The 18868-nt window shown below is 45.1% G+C and overlaps 2 protein-coding genes across 7 annotated transcripts in view; one reads left to right on the top strand and one right to left on the bottom strand.

The window, feature by feature from the left end:
• gnb1l (guanine nucleotide binding protein (G protein), beta polypeptide 1-like) overlaps window positions 1–15951 on the top strand; it is a 45498-nt gene extending 29547 nt beyond the window's left edge. For all 4 annotated transcript variants that reach the window (XM_053869591.1, XM_053869594.1, XM_053869593.1 and 1 more), the window contains 2 exons: window positions 760–975; window positions 10478–15951. In XM_053869591.1, the coding sequence (XP_053725566.1) occupies window positions 760–975; window positions 10478–10756 (495 nt within the window). In that variant the 3' untranslated portion in view covers window positions 10757–15951. The remainder of the gene's footprint in view (window positions 1–759; window positions 976–10477) is intronic.
• A 1355-nt stretch (window positions 15952–17306) lies between these two features.
• The window catches only part of tbx1 (T-box transcription factor 1), a 9866-nt gene continuing 8304 nt past the window's right edge, over window positions 17307–18868 (bottom strand). For all 3 annotated transcript variants that reach the window (XM_053870537.1, XM_053870536.1, XM_053870535.1), the window contains exon 8: window positions 17307–18368. In XM_053870537.1, coding sequence (XP_053726512.1) covers window positions 17986–18368 — 383 coding nt within the window. In that variant the 3' untranslated portion in view covers window positions 17307–17985. The remainder of the gene's footprint in view (window positions 18369–18868) is intronic.

Below are 18868 nucleotides of genomic sequence, written 5' to 3' on the forward strand. Positions count from 1 at the left end.
GAACTAAATGAATACATGAAATGTAGTCATCAGAACGGAAAATAAAATTGATTTAAGTTGGGTTTGTTTTGTGCAAATATTGTCCAAATATTGTGCAACACATGACACTGAAGACACAAGTAAGAGTGAAGATTCCTTAAGCTGGTGTACGAAGGTTTGTCCCATATTTACAAGTGTGATCAGAACTGTTTACAGCAGTCGGTGTGCTGTAATGTTGACCAAAAAAAATCTCAATATTTACAAGAAAATGGTTGAAAATGTTGGAATAAATTGCAAAGAAAAACCTGCGTCCGTCACTTGACATGTGGCTGTACTTTTGCCATCACTCGTGCTGTTACCTTGAAGAATAATGCTGCAGTATTGTTATGCATGGAAGAGTAGAAATAGAGATTCTCTGTAATGGCCTTGCCATGACTGTGTTTGAAAAATACAGGAGTAAAGCCATTGGTGAGGGAGCTGACCAGAAAAGGGCATTAACTATGGTCATGTGAAAGTGCTCTCCTTGGAAACTAGGTTGAGGAGTGTTGTGCTGACATCAGGGCCTTGGGCTCAGTAATGGTGATGAGGAGCAAAGTGAGCGGTGGTGTAATGCAGAGCTGGAAAGTGTGAGCGGCAGGCTGACGAATGGAGCCCACAGCCAACTTCAAGTGTCAGCAGAAGCTTCCCGGATGATAACCTCTGCTCCTCTCTGCTTCCCGTGCTTCTTCTGGATTTGTCTGGACTCCCGTCTTACTGTCCTCTCTTATCTCCCTCTCCCAGCCAGACTCGGGTGCTGGACCTCTCCTGCTGGCCGGCTATGAGGATGGGTCTGTGTTGCTGTGGGACATAACCCAGAAGTCCAAGCTCAGTCAAATCAAAGCCCACCCTGAGCCAGTTATGTGCCTGACCTTTGACCCGGCACGTCGGAGGGGCATATCAGGATCTTCGGAGAAGAGCCTCTCGCCTTGGATTCTGGACGGACAGAATCACCTGCAGGTCAGTGGAACGCTGTCCACGCCGCTTGTCACTCACATCCCTGGAAATAATGCAGTTTGTGGAGACGTGTTGACAGAAGCGCACTGACTGTAGTCGACTGGTAATGTCTCCATCCACACGCGTGTCTGCAGTATCGTAATCCCCACCTCATCCTTCCATAATAAAATGCTGTTTTTAAAAGGTCATTATGGAGACAGGGGGCGCGAAGTGTTCCCTTTCTGCAGCTGCGATTGGAAAACATCGGGGGCCAAAGAGGAAGAGGCTCAGCAGGGCTCCGGGGCTATAAATCAGCTGATGGTTACACAGCGTTGGCAGGGCCAGGGGCCAAGGGTTGTCACTCCAGACAGCTACCACCCACACTGATGTACACGCTCCCATCCAGCAGCGCTCATACTGCCACGGCACATGGTTCACGAGCGAATATCGACACGTCTTGCATCGACTCCTGTTATAATAGCAGGCTTGGATTTCTCTGCACACAGTTCGCAATGAAAAAATCATGACCTTCTTGTTCCGATTTGTTGGGCTATTATTGTTGTTATACTGGCTCCATTTTCAGTGGGGCTGGTTTAGTGCTTTAAATAGTATTAATATAAATATTATATATTTGTGTTATTTATTTGCTGATGCTTTATTTTAGGTATATTAGGTTTTTTGTTTTTTTTTTTATCAGTATACATATATACATATATATATACATATATATATATATATATATTTTTTTTTTTTAATTTATATATATATATTTTTTTTTTTGTTTGTTTTTTTTACTGATTTTCAATTAAAAAAATACCTAAAATAAAATATACTCAAGTAGGATTAAACATGTTTGTACTCACAAGTGGACTTAAAACGTCATGACCAGTAGCAAAAAAATACATAAATACATGAAATAATAATAGTAATAGTAATAAAAATGTGCACCAATTGAATCCAATTTTTCAACTGCTAACACCACATGAATTTCGAAGGATCACCTCGTGGTGTGTTGCTAGAATTATGAAAAAAGTCACATTAGTTACAAGGTTATTATAAATGAGAGAACCACCTTTGCTCATTGTGATTCTTATTTGGCTGCAAACCAGACAGTGCCGTTGTTAATGTCCAAGTAGATTGAATATTTGCAGTGGCTAAATAATGAGAACCAAACGTCTCGCCGTGACGATTTGATCTTGTTTGTCAGTGCATTGTCGCTCGGTCATGTGGCATGGGTTTCTGTTCATAATTCATTTTCCATCACAGCCAAGACTTCGGAGACGTCTCGCCTCATTGGAAGACATGTTTTCTCTTCCCTTCATGAGCTGGAAGCCGCTTTCCAGCCAAACCCCGAGAAGACGCAGGCTGCGAGCGTAACTCCAGCTCTATTATTCTTTCCAGAGACTTGAACAAATGAATGCTTGAATTAGAAATATTTGCGTCCCCTCGTTCATCTCTCGCCCCGAAATCCTCTCTGCACAAACACGGCGCAGGATTTGATTCGATATTCTCAAAACAGGATCGGCGGGGTTTATTATTCTCGAGCAACAAAATATTGATTCAGCACATAATCCAGGATGAAGATGACAGGGAAAAAGCACAAGAAGAGGAAAGGGATCCAACTGGGGCTTTTAAATTATCCCAAAGTGCAGCTCAGTGTGACGTCCAGACAGCGATCCTCAGTTCTTCCCACAAAAGTATTTTTGTGTGGCATTGGTAGGAGGGCGGGCCGCGGGGGAACTTGCCGGGTGGCGCAGCCGGACCGTGGGTCCTGACGGACGACCCGTGAGAGGTAATAAAAATATCAAAACCTTGGAGGCCCCCTAAGCAAACAGAAAACACATCTGCAGTAAAGGGAACAGTAGTTCGCAGTGGGAGGCTGCAATAAAGGCTGAGGGCGCTTTAAGTGCCGCAGTATAACGCTCCCCACAAATTACCCCGCAGCTCCGACCGAGCTGCTGGAAGCGGAGGGGAAACTGAACGTGACACAACACAGCCCAGTTTTGATTTACTGCTGCCGGGTGGTGTGCCGGTGAAGCTATCAAGGCCAGATAGCGGCTGATAGGCCGAGAGAGCGCAGGCTAACTTATTACACATGGCTGCCGCGGCCCCTGTCTGCTCCTGTGCTCGGAGCCCGTTCATTGGCTCGCCGTCTTCTTTGCTTCTTGGTTCAAGTGTGAGTTAGATTTGTCCTTTTGTCAGTGTAAAAATGGGTTCCAAACAAAGGACTTGTGTGTCGTTGTCAGAGAAAATCCATCCTCTGGTTTACTTTGGACTGAGCAAACACCGATCTGAAGTTTTGGACCTTTGTTTTAGCAGGGATTCGGCTCATTACCTGTCAAGTTAATTTACTGGCAATATATTTGTTGTCATCCTCTCAGTAGGAGTGTGGGCTCCGTCAGATGTTCACTTATGCAAATATGTCTCTGAGTTCAGCAAGGTTTGATTATCATTACAAAGACACTGAGCCTTTAAAGGGCAGCGTGTCTCATGAGTGGCCATTTCTGCTTGGTCTGCCACTGCAACACGTCCTCACTCCCGTGGAGACATGTGCTCACATTGAGGAAGGTGGACGTCTGCGTCCTATACTGAAAAAGGCAGCTGCCATTGTTGCATGTTGCCGCATTGGCAGCACGACACGTGAAAGACAAGACGGAGTTTGAGGTTAGGGGGAGCTAAGGGATGATGCTCCATTCTTTCTATGTTTCATAAAGTGTCTTTTTTTGATATCCTCAAAGAGCCCTGCGTTTTAGTCACGGTGACTTTCATTACCGTCACTAAGGAGGAGCGCCTCGGCACGTCTCCCCACCTCGCACATTCCCCACCCCCCGCGTGTTCTGCTCCTCACGTTACTTGTCATCATGTCAATGTGGGGTCAATGAAAATAAGGAAAACCAGCGCATATCTGGTTAGCTCACAGCGCTGGACCTGTGTTGTCAGGTGAGTCCAGCATCACATTCTGACTCCAAAGGCGCCTCAAATCGACTATTGTGGAGTTGACTTTTGCGTCCAATGTTGACGCCAAAGGCAGCAGTCCGTGTTACCTGTTGAGGCATTTCAATGGTGTAGGAAAGATTTTGCGACCCATGTAGGGGACATGTCTGGACGTTCTGACGCTCTCTTCGCTGACTGGCATTGGAGGTCAGTTGCTATCTGGGACCCCTCATCCTCCTTACTGACGCTGCCGCCGATTGAGGGGCTTTACGTAGCAATTGATACATCATTATGTGAAGAATGACTGGAGCGCCATCACATGGTTTACCTAACCCAATTTTTTTGGAATCCAGCCCTACCTGAAGGTAGCGTTATAGTTGAGATCCAAAGGTTTTGGATCAAATTGTTCTCAGATGATTTCTAACAAGAGTTGAGGTTAACAGTGAGAGCCACAAGCAAGACTACGTGGCATTTGAATAGTCTTCCAGAGACCAAGTGGTGGATGAGTTTGATATGATTTCCTCAGTGGTTTTCTATTTTAAATTCATTTTTAGCCCAGTAAAACAAAATAAATGTCAAGGACTTGCATTAATAATTAATGCTCAAATGAACCGGATGGAAATTCAATGTGTTCCGTGTACATTTATTTCTCGAACTTGTGACTGAAATTCTTTATTCCTACTGTTCAGGCATGTCAAACTCTTGGCCTGTGGGCCACATGAGGCCCCATTATGGAGAGTAGAGTGACCTTCAAGATCTTTTCATCATGCTCATTATTAATAGCCTTCAATACGGAGCTCTGTTACCAGAAGTGAACATTTCCATTGACAATACAAAGGGTCAAATAAACAATAAAAATGTAGTGCAGATTGATTTATCGATATGTGAGTGTGACCCTTTATTATTTCTATCTCTTGCCTGGTATCTGCTGTGCTGAGGCTGAAGGCCTCTGGGTGTTGGCCTTCACCTGCTGTTAAGCCTGAACGGACACATAACTGGGCGTCCACTCTAGCGGTGCTGTGACTTCCTCCTGGGGAAAGAAAAAGTACGGTTTAAATCATGCATGGCTGACAGCGACTGATGACAGTTCTCCGCAGGTGGATCACCGGCCCCTTATTTTAGGCGAATACGAAAATATCCTCAACACATTTGTCACGGTTGAAGAGGTCTCGGAACACGTTGACCTGGGTTTGTCAAGTAGTCAGTATTTTTATGTGAAATATGTATACCGTCGCTGCCTGTCATATAAATTCTTCATGTGCCGTCCCCTCCCAGGTTGTTTTTTTTTTTGAATGGGACCATCGATTGTTTGACACATCCGTCTCCTGTCAGCCGGGGCCGGCCTCTGACAGGCAAGGTGACAAAAGGCTGTAATCTCCCCCCGCTCAAGTGTGATTCAGCGTCGGGGTGTGTCAGAAATACCTGCAAAAAAGCCTCCCAGCTGCTCGGCTCTAGTGAGTGAGCGATGATGGGACGTTTCAGTAAATCAGCGCCAAGATCGGTGCCTCGACTGAAGCGAACACAAGAGAGAAAAGTGGTGCAAGGCCCGAATAGAAACCAACGTGTGAGGGTTCACTTCTTCGACAGTCTCAAAAGAAAAGAAAAAAAAAAGAGTTTGGGTTTGGAAGCCGATGTTCAGTCCAGAGCGTGCCGCGTCCTGACAGCTGAGAAAGCCGGTGTTTGGACAGCCAGTCTGATGTCTGGGTGTCTGCTTGCTGCTACACTGGCCAGACCTCTTCAACAATGTAGATAAATAATGATGAGGCCCAAAGGAGGATGCTCTCTCTTCTGAGATATTTGAGAAGCACAAGCAAGAAGAATAGCAGAGCCAAAATCCAGAGTTACACGCGATAGATTTAATTACTGGCCGTACTCCGGTAAAACTTGAAGTGCTCCAGGAAATAATCTATTCTTCGTCTTATTCTTCGATATGGCAGCTGTGATGCTCAGAGCAGAAGCAACAACACCGAGGACATACAAGCCAAGACACCAGTGTTTATGTAGCACTTAGCAGCACATTTGGGATGTTTGTATTTGTTTAAAAACTGGAAGACAAGATTTGGTGTCAGGTGAGGGATTCTACAGTAGGAAGTCCCTATGCTTTTATTCTATTCCGTTATTGATGAAACGTAACAAAGGAATTCCTTACCGTATGCTACTGTAAATATACCACCATGCTAGCAATGCAACTGTCGTTGTGTTTGCATGGTGGCGAGAGACGGTTCCAATTTCTGTCTACGGTGTGGCTGAAATCTTTTGCTCTGATGCGATATTCTTTTCACAAAACTTGCGTATCGCATTTGCTTTTTTTTGTCATTAAAATTATAACAGGAAGAAGAATTACGTCACTGCTACGTAACGTATTCGCGTATCGTACGTATCAGTCATGGTAGTATTGAATAGTTGAAGAGAAATGTGGTGTTTGTCAGCACATTGTAGTCCATTAAGAAACTTGAGAACCTAACGCATGGGCTTGTTGAGTGACAACATCTGAGATTGTCCTCAGATCCGTAACCTTCCCCAAACAATACAAAAGTTAAAGCCCAATCAAACAGTGTTGTTTCTGTCGCTTTCACTCGTGACCAAGTTATTCACGTGCAGAACCGAACCTTTATCTGTAGTTACTTTTAGGTGCACCACCACCACGGTTTTCCACCACCACGGCACAATAAAAGCTGTCATGCTCTGAGAATTCTGATGTTGCAGATGTGAATCAGATTTGTGTGAGTCATTCATAGACGTCAATACAATCTATTTCCGGGCACATTTACGGACTATAGTAACAAATAGTCGCAAAAAGCTGAAAATGCGCCATGTGTCAAGCGTAATTGTTTGTAAATGGTTATGGTGGTTTTAGGCAGGATTTAAACAGAAAAATCACGAAGGAAAGATCTTGACTACATGACAGGAACACGCTTGGAACTGAAGTTCGCACATGCTGACGACGGACTGGGTGAAGGCAGGGCGTTGTAGTTGGCCGACTGGGCTCCGCCAGTCCATTTCAATTCTTCCATTTTAATTCTTTACTTGTCCGACAGTCTCTGTCAATCTCGATATGGTTTGGACCCCTGAATTCATGCCTGATGAGACACACTGGGTTCCTGCCTCCATGCTGGCCTGTTGCCCCCTAATCTTATCCAAGCCAGTGCTTTATCTGGAGGAGTCCACTTCTTCCTTTCAAAAGAGAGGGTTGGCTGTGACTGGCTAGTGTTGGTGGTGTTGGGCCACCCCGGGGTTGGCTCATGTATGGCAAATGTCCTGCCTGACTTCGCCCGCACAAGAACTCTTGCTGCCAGAAACTGACTTTCAGTGGCTTGTCACGCATAACAGTGAGACTGAAGTACAGGGTCCTGAACGCTTCCCTCCGTGCCTCAGTACCACGTACTTGCTGCACAGATTCCAGCCCTCGTCCGCATGGCCGTCTCACATACCTTCGTCCACCTGGTGATGCCAAGCTCCTCCACAGAGAGCCTCCCTCTTAACTCTGGTTTCTATTTCGTGAAAAGTCTACCCTCCTCACGTGCTCTTCTTAACCCCATCTTTCAGTAGACATGTACTCTAAATCCTCCACCGCGCTTGAGCGTGGACTTCTATAGCTGATAGCATTTTACTTGAAGCACAATCTTAAAGAAATGTGTGTGTACCTTCCTAAGAAAACACAGTCTCTTCACCCGAATAATAGATCAGATCTCTCTCTCTCTCTCTTCCTGGACTCCACCACTTTCTCTCCTTGTTCTGGCGGAAAGTAAAAGCAGTGATCCGGGCGGCGTGGCTGCTGACTGACCGTTACTTCATCATTAGCCGTTTACCGCTCACTATTGACCTCTCAATGAAACCAATGCCTTCTTTCCTGACACAAAGTACGGGAAGCAAAACAAACAAAAACAGACACTTAAACCCATCATTATCAGGCTGCTAATTCAGAGCAGATGGCGAGAGGCCGGGGCATACCAACTTCTTGAGGTAATAACAAGGACCCAAACAATCCTTTGACCCCCTCCCACCCCCACCCCTCCTTCCCCAAAATTTCCGTCTTTCATTTTGTCTAGTTTGGTTTGTCGCTGCAGACACAGCAAATAATGGTTTGGCTCACAATGACTGAACAGTGGAGATGCATTAACTGCTAGTGTTTTGATCAATGACATTCCGTTCTGTTGCATCCAGCGATGTTCACTGCAGCTGTCAGTACCTGGCTTATGTCTTCCACATGCGGCGTGCGGATGTGGAGTCTGGAACAGCAGCACCCAGATCAATTCTACGAGGTCTCCTCCTTCCCATTAGTCTCCCGAGACACTGCTTATGAAGTCAAATTTGATGCTGCCCAGTTTAATTTGAGCTCCAACCTCCAGATGTTGGAGTCCCATCCTGCGATCCAGGCGAGATCCTGGAGAGAGCAGTAACATGGAATTGCCCTTCAGAGGAGGCACTTTAGATCATGACTACTGCTGCCATTTGTTATAATATGTCAGAGTGCTGCCCCTTTAGAGAGATGGATCCGGTCCTGGGGACGGCGTAGATCACAGGGAGAGGGAGCTGTGGATCATCTCGAGCAGGCAGACGATACGAGCGCCTATTTATCCAGTCTCTTCTCCTGCTGATCAGACCTTTCAGTGCAGATGCAATTTATCAGACCTCCTCAAAGCACGGACAACTTTGCAAACAGGAGTTTCGCTCCTTCCCTTGCTGACTCTGACAAAGGTGACCCACTGTGCTTCCAGAACGGGGCCTCCTTAAGTCCAAACCAAACATTAGGACGCAAAGAGATTTGCTCACGTTATGTTTCACGGCCGATGATTGAGTCTCCGGAGTCCATGCTCAGGTCCAGCCGTCGCCCAAACCTTCCTCTCGGACTTCTGTCGTCAGATCAGCTGATACAGTAATGGCTCCTGCCTTGTGTTTAGTTTGGCCTGGCGCCCGTGATGAATCGACGTGCTGACCTCATTTGTTTGTCTGATGTTTTCTCGTCTTTTCTGAGGGATATTTCTCTCATTCGGCTCCAGGCAAGGGTTTCTTAGACAGAGCAGATATTAAGTCAATCTGCGCTGACGTCGCATTCAAGAGGGCGCTAGGTGGATGAACAGCAAATTCTCGACTGAAAACTGAGATTTTAGTGACTGAATTTTTTTGCTCGTATTGCAGTTTTTCAGCTAGTGGTCTTTGTTTATTCAGCCTTTCAAACAAATGCGGTGAGAGCCTCTACGATACAGAGGTTACATGCAACTGCCGTTTCTGCAACACTGAGAGATTCTGCATGGTCCTGATGAGGAACCAAACATAGGTATTGGATAGATATGTGATAGAAAAATACATCCTTCCAGTGCTTAATTCAGGGCTGGCCATCCAGTCAGAGGCTCAGAGCCACATGCTACAAACATGTCAGGCTGTGTGGCTTCACCTGAACAGCATGTGACTTAGCGGCAGTATGGTGGTTAAAGCTCATCCCTGTGTGTCACAAGGTTGCTGGGTCGCATCCGGCGTAGGTCTCTTGTGCATGTATTTTTAAAAGTCATACATTTTACCGTGATCCTCCCGGAACTATCAAGCGGCATAGATAGAAATGTGTGCACCATGGATTTGACTTCTCTATTTTTGGACGTGGCTCATGCCACCGATAACGTGGCCCCGGTCTGTGTGTGTGTGTGAGCCACGCTGCAGACTGAATTCAACGGACTTCACCACCATCAACAGTGAATCACAGGTGAAACACATGCCAGACCTTTAGTTTAGAGAAGGACAAAGTCAAACGTGGAACTGAGTCATGTCAGTGGTGTTGATGGTGAATCTGATGACGCTCCAAGTCTCGGACCACGACTCACATCGGCATTGAACGTAGCCTAGAACAACCTGTGTTTAGATTTTCCAAGCATTTGGGGGAGTTTTCTGTTGTTGATGTCGGTATGAAGCAAGTGTGTCTTGCAATGACAGCGCTACAGTTGAGGAGGAGGACAGTTAAGGACGTTCTCTGCCGCCACCTACCCCTCACCCCCTCGACGGCAGAGTGGTCAGGGCCAGAAGAGGCTCCTTACGCTGTGGAAATTCTAGGTAGATGATGTAATGATGTTGTCATTAAGCTGTACCAGAAGATTTATACTCGGACACCACATGAAAACATGACACTTTATTGTAAACATGATTTTGTATTAGAGGAGGCATTCAGAGTCTCATATATGTGGAGTAGTTCCATCTGGACTGAGGACTGTTCTCATATTTGTCCTGGGAAACGGACTCTATATCGCATTAGATACTTCACGTATTGCCATTCTCCAGTTCTGTACCAAGCAGAGATCTTAAATAGACCTGAAACTTAACAAACAGATCTAGTGAGGTGAGAATTGAATGAGATGTGGAAGTATGTTGAGCACAAGTGGTGGTGATGGAGGGTTAAGTATCTATTTTGGCAGGAAACACTTGGATAAAGAGGATATTCTCAAGTTACCAGCCAAGATTTGCATTTCCTGACAACAAATGTATCTTAAAGATCAATTCTGAGGCACCGCAATACTTCGTGTGCTCCATGTTTCCGTCCTGTTTAACTCTGGCTCAAGTTCAATGTCACAAGACTTCATTAACACTGGATCTCATGGCTTTACAGACGCAGGATCCGGTGCCGCTTGTGAACCCTGGAGTCTCCCAGCTGGCCATCAGAGATGATGGGAAGCTGCTGGCATCGGCAGGGTGGGATCACCGCGTGCGAGTCTTTGGCTGGAAGAAGCTGCGACCACTGGCGGTTCTGCAATACCACAGGGACATGGTTCAGAGCGTCGCCTTCTCCGACCACAGTGACCCGAGGAAAAGGCTGTTGGCGGCCGGATCCAAAGACCAGCGGATCAGTCTGTGGTCCATCTACAGCGAGGGAACTGACTCTGGATGACCAAAGAGCTTTGGCAGATTAGTGGACCGTGTCTCCTGTGAAGTCCCTGGACTCTCTGGAGACGGAACCTCTTGGAATCCAGTGTTTTAATGGCATGTATTTTAACCGTCCGAGGCTTTATGGCAGACCGGCTGAGATTGTAGTTGATGGCCTGTGTTGAGTGGCAATGAAGCATGTAACACTGACATTTTAGAGTCAAAGACTGGCCTGAGTCAGACTATTCTGGGTGTTGCTTGAATCCCGAGCTCAGCAGAAGTGTCTTGAAGAATGACACTTGGTGAAAAAAAAAAAATCAAGTGGTTACTATGGTAACAGCAGTGATGATGCTGTTGTGAAATTGAAGTTGCAGTGCTGGTAAAACGCACCAGAAATGACGAAGCCTCCCCAACCTAGCCATAGCGCTCGGATAGTCATCCATTTTTCCTTCTATTTTTAGTCACCAAATCGTTCGTGTTCACCAGACTTTCATAATAAATCAATCTTTCTCAGGGGACAGTATCAGCCCCTTCATGTTATTGCCCATGGTCCTCATAAATATAGTTGAATTTCCGCTCCGTCATGTGGTGTTGTTGCTCTGTCTCAACGGAGAAAGAGTTGCTAACCACCAGTGATCTTGCTGTCAGTTTCCCTACAGTACCAGAGGAGATTCCACCTGTTCCTGTCAAACTTGCAAACCACAACTCATTCATTGAAGTGGTGTGGGGCCTGAGCTTGTGATGGGCAGATGAGGTTTCATGAAACAGTGTCTGGATTTTCAGAGGCCACCAGATGGTGCTCTCTGCTGTAAAATGTTTGGATTTGAACAACCAAGTCAATGAAACCGCACATCATTTCTCAACCAAGTGCGCCATCTAGCGGCCTCTCACTGTTTGATCAACCCTGCAATACTGTTTCATGATGCCTCATCTACCCATCACCATGGCTGGAGCCTGACCCAGCTGCTTCGGAGAGTGGCAGATGCCCATATAGATGGAACGCTGCATCTCAAACACACTATTAAGTCAGGACTAACCACGTCGCCACTGAGCTATTTTCTGTCATGTGAAGCTTTATGTCTTTTATCAGTTTGTACCGTATCTGTTCTGTAGCCTTTAGCGCGTCCATGCTAATCTAAATGTTAAAAAATGAAGTTAGATCTTGACTTGGTCGGCAGTTCCCAGGTTTGGCATGAGTCACTGGTGCAAGACGTGATGGCAACACCTAAGCCTCTGTGCCCAGAGAGCGTTCAGGCATCTCATGAAGATGTCAGCTGATCTGTTATCCAATACGTACCCAGCATGGTCACCGCTAAAATAAAGTCCCTCCCGATCACATATGACTGGACCACCTTTAGCTTTGGATACGATCAGGATCTTGTATTGATGCTTCAACAAGCACAAACGTCGACGTTTGGAGGAACCCATGTGCTTGTTGAAGCAAGGTGGCAACTTTTTAATTTTGGTTTTATTTGTTTATTTCTTTTATTTTTTGGCCATTCTTTGATTTGGATGGAGAAATGCCGTTATAATTTCTACATCGTGAGGCTGACGAAAGATCATTGATGGCACCTGCTGTGACGCGGCAACAGAAGAATCTTGTTGTTTAATAACAGTGATGCGTCCCTTGGACATTCTTTACAACTACTTCAAGAAGATTTCATACGCTGTAGCTCCTCCAAGATTCTGATGTCGATCCGATGTCCTTTGTCCCACAGTGGGGGAATTCAAACGACAACAAAGACGATCAAGACATTAGACATACACAACAAACATCAAAGATATTGGCAAATAATCAGCGTATGTAAAAAGCAAAACTCTGGAAAAAAACACGTGACAATAAATAAAAGCCCATTAAATCTAAACACAACGACAAGAAAGACACTCAAGATATTAGAGATACAAAACCATCATCAAAGACGTTCACAAAGCATCAGCGTATGTAAAACTCTTAAAAGAAACATGACAATAAATAAATGAAAACCCATAATATCTAAACAAATATGACAAAAACAAATAAATAGTAAGTGTGAGAAAAATGTACAATGATTCCCATCAACGTTTTCGACCTTTATCCAGAGCTAAATAAGCAGGAGCCAGATTTCCAGTTGTGACACTGTGGCTTTTACTCACTGAAGCATTGAGCGCAGCGTCTGCTGGAGTCGGTGACGGTGTTGACTTATCTGACGGGTGATTTGCTCCAGAGGACTTGAATCTGAGGAGCAGGACTCACCTGAGCTGCGCCCTAATCCTGCCTTGTTATTCTTGGATTAGCAGAGAGGAGTCCAGATTGTTTGGAGTGGTGACTTGCACAGCAGAGAGACGGTCAGCAGCTTCTGACTGCACATAGTTCAATTACTAAAACCTGTTGTTTTTTTACTCCCTGGTGAACATGTTTTGTTTGAAAACTTGTGTCGACTTGGGAAGGACTTCTTGCTCTTCTCCTGCCTCCAGTACGAGCCTTGTTTTTGAGGTTTAAGAACTGGTCCACTCCTCAGTTCGTGTTCAGTCGATCCACTTACGCATTGTTTACAGTTGAAAGAGAATTGTCGCTTCTTTTTTGGGCCAAAGAGACACAGTTTCACACAGTGGCTGCAGCTGCTGGGAGAACTAGGTCTGGAATTTTAATAGCTCAACATTAAAGGAGTGTATCATTTGATAAAGGGCGGCAGTGGGAGAGATATTTCGCTCCAATGACTTGTCAGCATCACGGGAGTTTGTGTTGCAGCGGTAAAATATGAGCTTCAAACAGGCTCCTTTTGTAATTGTTGAAGAGCTGGTCTCCTGCGACGACCTTGAGCTCACGACACTGAACCGGAAAAGACTTGCGTCTCCCCCCCGCCCCGACTCCCGGGGAAGATTAGAGGAGAGAAGAAAGACGAGGTCATCTTGTCTGCAGCTACTGTTGCAGCGACCAACCCGCTGAAGATGCGCCTGAGGGTTGGAGTCCCGTCTCCTGGTCCGGCCGTGACCTCGCTGGTGACCACAATAGCTTCCCAACTCCTGTTGGCTTTGAACAAACACTGGAGCTGGCGGTGGCTTTGGCTTCCGCCTCTCCTCGGGTAAATCAAACACCGGTCCTCGGCTGCAGATTGTTCGGCCTCTCGTAAATCACCTCATAATGGAACGTTGAGGAAGTCAATGAACACACCGGGAGACCCCCCCCCACACGCCTCACAATACACGCTGTCACCTAACGTGTGTCTTCTTTGGTTTGAGAGGTCAAAGTTCAGCCCGATTTGAAGTCCCGACACCAGCCAAAGAAGGCGGCGCGGCCCCTCACGGATTAGCTGGAGTTACACGCCGGCTGAGTCAGGGACGGCTGAAGCAGCCAAAGAAAATACCGCGTTACAAAGTGTGTTTGTGCGCATGAACTGGGAAGAAACGTTATCCTCTTATGCTCTATTTACAACGTTTCACACAAGTGCCTTGTTGGAGACAAATAAATGATCCACTCATAAAACAAATACGCAGTAATCGTATATTTATATATCGTAAATGTTCTGGGTAATATGTGAAGAGGTCTCAAACTCAGTGTGTTACCACGGACGTAAATATGTCGAGGAAAATATTAAGGATTTACGACTGCACAGAAGACAGAATTTTAAAAGAAATAAGTGTGTATATATATATATATATATATATACATATATATATATATATATATTAATAATAAAGTAGGAGACATGCCAGTGATAATGCAATGCTACAAAATATATTAAGCACAAGTTAATGAAATGAAAATAAATATATTTTCCTGTTGAATTGGTGAGAAATAAATATGACCTGCGAGTTAAGATTGGCAAAATTTCCAAATATTGCAAATATACTGTATATAAATAATAAAAAGGAGTGTTACTTATGTTACAGTTACAACTACATTTTGTAACAACTGAACATAATGAGCATTGAAAGCAGGTTATTGTGCTGTTTTGCTTATTAAACAATGATTTATCAACAATTTCAAATGAGTTTATGGCGAGTAAATGTCACTTCTTTTATCACAGCAAATGAAACGCTGAGGATAATGTTTGATGAATCACAACGTGGCCATGAAGAATGAAACGTTCTGAAGCAAAATTCTGGATAAATGTGAGACATTTCTCAGACATTTGAACTTGATGGATCCAAACGTGTCAGCGCTCTCTCCCTCTCTCTCTCTCCATGGTTTCGCCGTTTGATGTTCAGCCTGGAGTTTCCATCAACAAGCTCTTCCGCACCACCACCACCACCAACCAGCCACCGCTGGCTCTGTACGGCCCGAGCAGCCTGCCGACTCAAATCCGAAACACGTGTTGCGATGTTTAGACGGAGGCCTCTGGTTTACATACCTGGCTTGTTTTTAATAACCGTCCCCTGATACCGCTGTGAAGGCGGCGTGCGCGCGGTTCCGAAGCGAGCTGTCACGGCAGATGTTCCAGATGCAGCCGAGTGTCAAATGATGCTTCTGGTTGCTTTGTCATCCATCATCTGGTTCCTCATACTTCAGTGGCAAGTCCTTGGCACCGCTGCCCTGGAAGCTCTGGGAGGGTTCGTAAAGTCGGCCGACGTCGGTTCGTACCCCAGTGTTCGGGTTTGGTGGCGGTTTATTTCATGCTCCGCTGGAAGCCGCCGGCTTTGTTTGACTTGTCAGTATCGACGGCATCTTGGTCCAGTGTGACCTGCACCAAAGTCAAGTGGCTTCAGCACGTGAGGTCGACCTGAACACACCTGAACAGTCGCGACGCTCCAAACCTTCCTGTCTGTGGCGTCACTTTTTCAAAAACCACAACTTCAAGATTCACACCTTTTCACATGTCAGCTCTTGCATCAATGATCGGAACTCAGCCTTTGATCTCGGCTGATTAATAGTTCGGTCACGCCGCTCAACTAAGTGCATATTTGATGTTCGCGTGTAATGACGAATGGAATCAAATGGCATTTCGCTCAAAGTACTTTAATACACTCATGTCATTGCGGGTATCCCTGCTCGTTGTTGTTGTGTTTTCATTTTGTTAAGTGTGTTATTGTTATTTTTCTGGTGACTTTATTTCTCCAGTGTTGACGTCGCTGTGCTGCTGCAGCCAAATTGACCCCACTCTGTGCTGAATCTCCTCTCATCTCTTCGTCCTGCTTCTCCTGACAGCTGTGACTTGAAGACGTGACATTAGAATTTTGAGCACTTGAATTACTCCCAGAGATGCGCAGGTGGGATCAGAGCCGACCCTTCTCACCCTGGACATGGACTGTTTGTTGCTCTTCCCTCTGGCAGGAGGCTACGGTCCATCCAGACCAGAACCTTGTTTGAGGGTTATTTTATTTTTATTTTTATTTTTATTTTTATTTTTATTTTTATTTTTATTTTTATTTTTATTTTTATTTTTATTTATTAACAGCGCTTTATTTCTATGCACTTTCCTAGTTCACTACTATTCAAACCTTGTTATTGTATGCTGTCTATTTTATTGAAACCAAAAATCGCACTTTCAGTTGCTGAAAAATCATGATAACAACAAGAACAAAATTCACTTTTTTATAGGAAAATCCCTTTGTTTATATTTACTTATATTAAATATATAAAACATGCATATTTCAAACTGTCAATTTGCAAACACACATTCGGATTGTATGAATAATAATGGCTTCATATATATATATGTCTGTCCAGTGTTTGGCTGGGTAAACAATATATATCTCTTTGCCTTGAATGGATCAAAAACAATCTTTAAGTGAAGCAATGATGCAACTTAACATGCAACCTTAACACACGCAGAACTACTTTGTTTTGCGCTCCAACACTTGCTGTTTGCCCTGAAGCCGCGCTGCGCATCACTTGGAGCTTCTGTCTCAGCCGGTCGGTGCCGAGGTTATTAAGTTTGACCTCCGTCGGCTTCTGTACACCGTTCGGAGAAGGTCAGCGTCACCTAATTCAGCACCGTATTTCAAGAAACGGGTGTCAATAGACACGTCAGCGGAGTCAAATCCGTGTCCCTCCAACACGACATGTACATCATTATTACTGGTTTGATTTAAGTTGCCAATTCGACATGTAAAGTGTTTGCGTTTTAGACAGAGCAGTCAAGTTCAGACCGTCGTTCCACATCCATGCTAACCAGAAAACTCCAATTCTTTGGCCTTTAAATGAGTGGAAACATTGTTTAACCTTTGGCACCTTTACAAGCCGTTTCACAGTCAGGGGTCAGGGGCCCCAGGCAGCCTCCGCTCCTCCTCTGTTTTTGGCCCCTGGCTTCACGGAGGAAAATGCGTGAGCAACACACGTCTCTCGGTTTCCTCTCGATGACGGCAACAAGTTTTGTTTCCCAATTCAATTCAGCTCAGCAGCAGGGCGGACTTCAAACAGGGGTTGGAGGTGAAAACGCAGATACGGCCGCATAACTCCCAGCTGCCACATTAAAAATGATCGGTCATGCGCTGTTTAGGATGAGGAAGTGTCTGTTAACGCCTGACCCGAAGTAGAAATGTCCTTTTTTTTCTCTTACGCAGAGTGAAAATGAGAAGTTCAGCAAGTTCCTATGATGTGTTTTCAATTCAGCGCAGGCCTTTATTCCTCCTGAATGAACACATTTGAACCTGTGTGTATCTTTTCGACCTGGTCCAGCTGCAGATTTCAACGTTCCAACAGGAAGCTGGGCCGCACAAACCTGAACAATGTTATCAGCGAGGTAAGTCTTTTTCTCCCCTTGGCACAGAGACCCATTCTTCTCCACCAATTACAAGATTTAAATGTTTATTTTCAGATACAGAACAGTCATTCTGCTTCATTTATTTACTTTGAATTGCTGCAAGTCAGTGCCATGGTACAAGCTTCTCAGAGCGGCTCATGATGTTCCAAAAAAATGTGTTTTTTTTCTCCCCCCGCCTCCGTTTCTCACTCAAGTGTTTCGACACTGATGAGCTCAACATGCAAACATCTCGTCGACCTAGGAGGTTGATGGACTACGTGACGTATGGCTTTTTTTAAAAGCATTAGAAACAAGGCAAATCCAAAAAAAAAGTGCATTCAACACAAAAAAAAAAAATATAGTTCCAGTCCGTGAGCAAATAAACTGTCCATCTTCCCTCCGCTGCTTTCTTCTTTAGTGTCCGCGCGTGTAAGGGTCAAAGGTCAAGGCGGGCCCATTCTCCTGGCTCAGAACAGGTGTCCGTTCTTCCGGTGACGGCGTATTCCGTGAAATAAATATGTGGGGTTTATCCGGCTGAGAGGGAGCCTGTGATCGCACCCTGGAGGTTGGCGGACGAAGCCTCCGCTCACCATTATCTGGGCCCGTAGTCATAGTTTGAGGGTCCACTGGTGGCTGAGTACATGTTGGCTGTGGCGGGGTTCATGTGGTGGTGGTACGTGTGTCCTCGGATGCTGGGTAAGGGGTACGGTGAGGGCCTGGTCTTGGCTCCCAGGTAGTGTTCGTAGGTGGTGGGGTACTTGTACGGGTGGTGGTGAAGCGTGTCGGGGGTGAGAGCGTGAGGGTCTGAGCGGAGGTCGTGCGGGGGGCTCGGCCTCCCGCTGGTCAGCGGGACGGCGTGAAGGCCTCCTGGGACTGGCAGGGCCGGGCTCAGGACCCGGGACATCAGCTGGTGAGCGGGGTCGGCGTGTATGGGGGTACCGCTGGGGTCGCGCTCATATTCACGTCTGCTGTCTTCTGCAAGGAAAAGTGCAAAATAAAAATAAATAAATATGGCCATGAAAATGACTCAGTCCGCAACCATGCATTACGGAGGAAGTCACAAAATAAATCAGATGGGAAACGGAAAAAAATGATTTTAAAAAATGTTATGTACTGAACTAAGTATGAGGTAGATGTCTAAAGAAAAAAAGATAATTGCAATTTTTTAAAAGAGGAAATAGTATAATGGGCTGCAAAAGCTTAAAAAATATACATTCATATTCTCATTAAAAATATGAATTAATGTGTTCATGTTGCTTTTTGACCTAAAAAAAAAAAAAAGCATAATAACAATAATTGATAAAGGAATTGCTAGATGAAAATAAAATACAAATAAAATATTTGCGAATTCTGAAGAAAAACATGTTCCAGTCTGGACATTGTGCAATGTTTTTAAATATGTATTATGTTTTTATGTTTTCGTCCATATGCCCTTTTAGTCACGGATCATAACTTGTGTGATAGCTACTCTGGTA

This window comes from Synchiropus splendidus, chromosome 7 (assembly GCF_027744825.2).
Source record: "Synchiropus splendidus isolate RoL2022-P1 chromosome 7, RoL_Sspl_1.0, whole genome shotgun sequence".
In the NCBI taxonomy this organism is placed as follows: Eukaryota; Metazoa; Chordata; class Actinopteri; order Syngnathiformes; family Callionymidae; genus Synchiropus; species Synchiropus splendidus.